General features: G+C 34.4%; 1 protein-coding gene across 1 annotated transcript; it reads left to right on the forward strand.

Moving 5' to 3' along the window:
- The first annotated feature begins 274 nt into the window (after positions 1–274).
- LOC107134506 (pyruvate dehydrogenase (acetyl-transferring) kinase isozyme 3, mitochondrial-like) lies at positions 275–2,783 on the forward strand. The gene is made up of 3 exons (XM_015476600.2): positions 275–578; positions 1,991–2,092; positions 2,627–2,783. The coding sequence occupies exons 1-3, from the start codon at positions 558–560 to the stop codon at positions 2,750–2,752; spliced, it is 249 nt and encodes an 82-aa protein (XP_015332086.2). The 5' UTR covers positions 275–557; the 3' UTR covers positions 2,753–2,783.
- Positions 2,784–2,808: the final 25 nt, after the last annotated feature.

Consider the following 2,808-nt stretch of genomic DNA (forward strand, 5'->3'; position numbering starts at 1 on the left):
AGGTACTAGTAGAGAAGTTACATGAACCTTACATTTTACTCTACAGTATACCCTGTATATCATAACTTAACACAATTTAGTGCTGCTATTTAGTCTACTTCACCACCCCCTGTTCTCCTGTGGCTTTCCATTTCTCCAACTGACCATGGGTTGGTAGCAAGGGTGTCCTCCTAATTTGAAAAAATACAAAGTGATATTTGGATGACCTTACATAATGTTCAGAACATCATGACATAGATGATAATATTCCAGTTTTGCTCAACTAAATTTTGGAGTGCTTGAATGATCTGTCCAAGGTCACATAGCTGGTAAGTGAAGGAACTGGGTTTCACCCCAGGTTTGTTTGATTCTGCAGCATATGTTTTTGCTCATCACTGCCTTTAAAGGAGGAAACCTAAATTATCCTTTTATAGAGTTCTGTTTTATGTACTCAGAAAATAGAATGCAAACATCATTCTAGTTTTGGTCCTTATTCATTGACGGTTTTGTCTCTGTTTTCAGCCAAAGCACCAGACAAGCCTATTCAGGTAGTTTATGTGCCCTCACATCTGTTTCACATGCTATTTGAGTTGTTCAAGGTAAGTGGAATTTAAAAACATGGAAAGAAGTCTTCATTTTAAATTACTTTGATTCAGGGCATAATGGATTCATTAGATTAGCATAAGAAAAAGGTTTTGCATAACCATTCTAAAAATTCTATTTCTGATATCCTGTGGGTTTTATAATTTGTACACTGTGAGATGAAAAATTGCTGTGTACAGTATAGTTTTTGTGAATATTAGTACATATTGATTTTGAAACTTAATTGTACTTTAGAGACTTTACATAAAATCCATACTGTTTTTCCTTCAGTTATGAGATTAGAGATGCTTTTTAGTTTGCAAACCTGGCACAGGCTTTATTGGTGATAGCCAGACCAAAATAAAAACATGTTTATGCTTATCTATTCTTTTGAATATTAACTGTGTTGGTGTATTAGTGGTTGTTCCAGTCTTGAGAGATCCTGTAACCCTTTTAAATATTTGAATTAATTCAGAAGATCCTCCAGAAGCAGAGAAGAAAGATGTGGCTGGGCTGAATCAAAAAGAACAAAAAACCAAACCAAACAAAATAATACAAACAGAAAAACCCCTCACCTCTTTAGACTCTATAGCCTAAGCTATTGCTTTTGTTACTTGGTAGTTAATGGCATTTACAGTGGTAGTATTATAGGCACAAGATCTTTGAGCTAAAATTTTATTTCTTCCAATGTGTAAAATACTAAAGTGAACACCTGAAAAATCAGTTATGCTGATTTGCTTCCAAAAATTAGAATGTTACTGATGTAACACTTTAAGGTGGAGATGGGCATTCAATTGTGAACTTCCTCTTCAACAGCTGTGGCTTTTTCAGAATTTCTTTTTAACGGATATTTCTTCTACTTTTTCTCAGTCAAATGATTAATTTTTGTGGAAAGCATGAATCCTTTCAGTTTTTCTCCCTTCTTTAGAGGAAAGGTGCTCTATAAATGCAGACTGATAAATAGGACTTAAAGTGCACAAATCAGCCTCTGCAGCCTCATTAGTTGTGATAAAAACATTTCTCTGGGTTGAGTTGAATGATTTAAATACCCTAAAGCAAAAAAAAAAAAAAAGGAAGGAAAGAAAAATATTTAGTATGTTGGATATGGCTAAAACTTGATGTAAAATAAAGTGTCAGGAAAATTTTCCTTGATCTGAATACATTTAGCTAAGCTCTTTAGAGGGAAAAATAGCATATAAATCCAACTATATTTGCCCCCACAGAAGAACTTTCAGGTAACAATCTGGTGCTTGTTTCTTTTTTTAAAATTATGATTTGTGGGATTGGGGGAGTAGCTCAGTGGTACAGTGCATACTGTTAGCGTGTTCAAGGTCCTGGATTCAATCTCTAGCACCAAATGAGTATATAAATAAATAAAATTGTAAATTATGAGTCATCAGTATGGTTGAAAAGAGTTTTATTATTTTAGAACTCAATGAGAGCAACAGTTGAACTATACGAAGATAGAAAAGAGGGCTACCCAGCTGTTAAAACCCTTGTTACTTTGGGTAAAGAAGACTTGTCCATTAAGGTAACTGCTTTATTTATCAGTTGATTTCAATAGTATATAGACATTGAGAAATCAGAGGGAAGGGGAAAAACTGACATTTGTTGAGTATCTTACTTGTAAATACAGTTATGTCATGATGCTTCTGTCAATGACTGCATACATATACAATGGTGCTTACATAAGATTATATTGCCTAGTCAGTTTAGTTTGTTTAAGCATGCTCTATAATGTTCATATGATGAAATCACCTAACAATGCATTTCTCAGAATGTATCTCTGTCATTAAATGACACATGACTGTACTGCACTGGATCCTTGGCTTAAGTTACCTAATTTAAGCTTCACTGAACAAGACCTCAATCCCAAGCATTTTGGATCCCACTGCACTATTATACCTCTTTTATTTTATAGTGTCCCCAAAGGAATAATATTTCTGTGGAAGTTCAAAGCCCTTATGCATTTTAGAGTACTTTAGCATATACTTTAATGAACTCATTGCCTCCTACTAAGTATAGATTGATTTCTCTTTTTTTTAAAATGTTTTCTACACTACAGATAAGTGACCAAGGTGGTGGAGTCCCGCTTAGAAAAATAGATCGTCTTTTTAACTACATGTATTCAACTGCTCCTAGACCTAGCTTGGAGCCTACAAGAGCTGCCCCTTTGGTAAGTAAACATTGAAAATGGCTTCTGAAGAAAAAGTCATTAACATGAGAGAAAGAGAGAGAGAGAGAGAG

This window comes from Marmota marmota, unplaced genomic scaffold (genome assembly GCF_001458135.2).
Source record: "Marmota marmota marmota unplaced genomic scaffold, marMar, whole genome shotgun sequence".
Taxonomy (NCBI): Eukaryota; Metazoa; Chordata; class Mammalia; order Rodentia; family Sciuridae; genus Marmota; species Marmota marmota.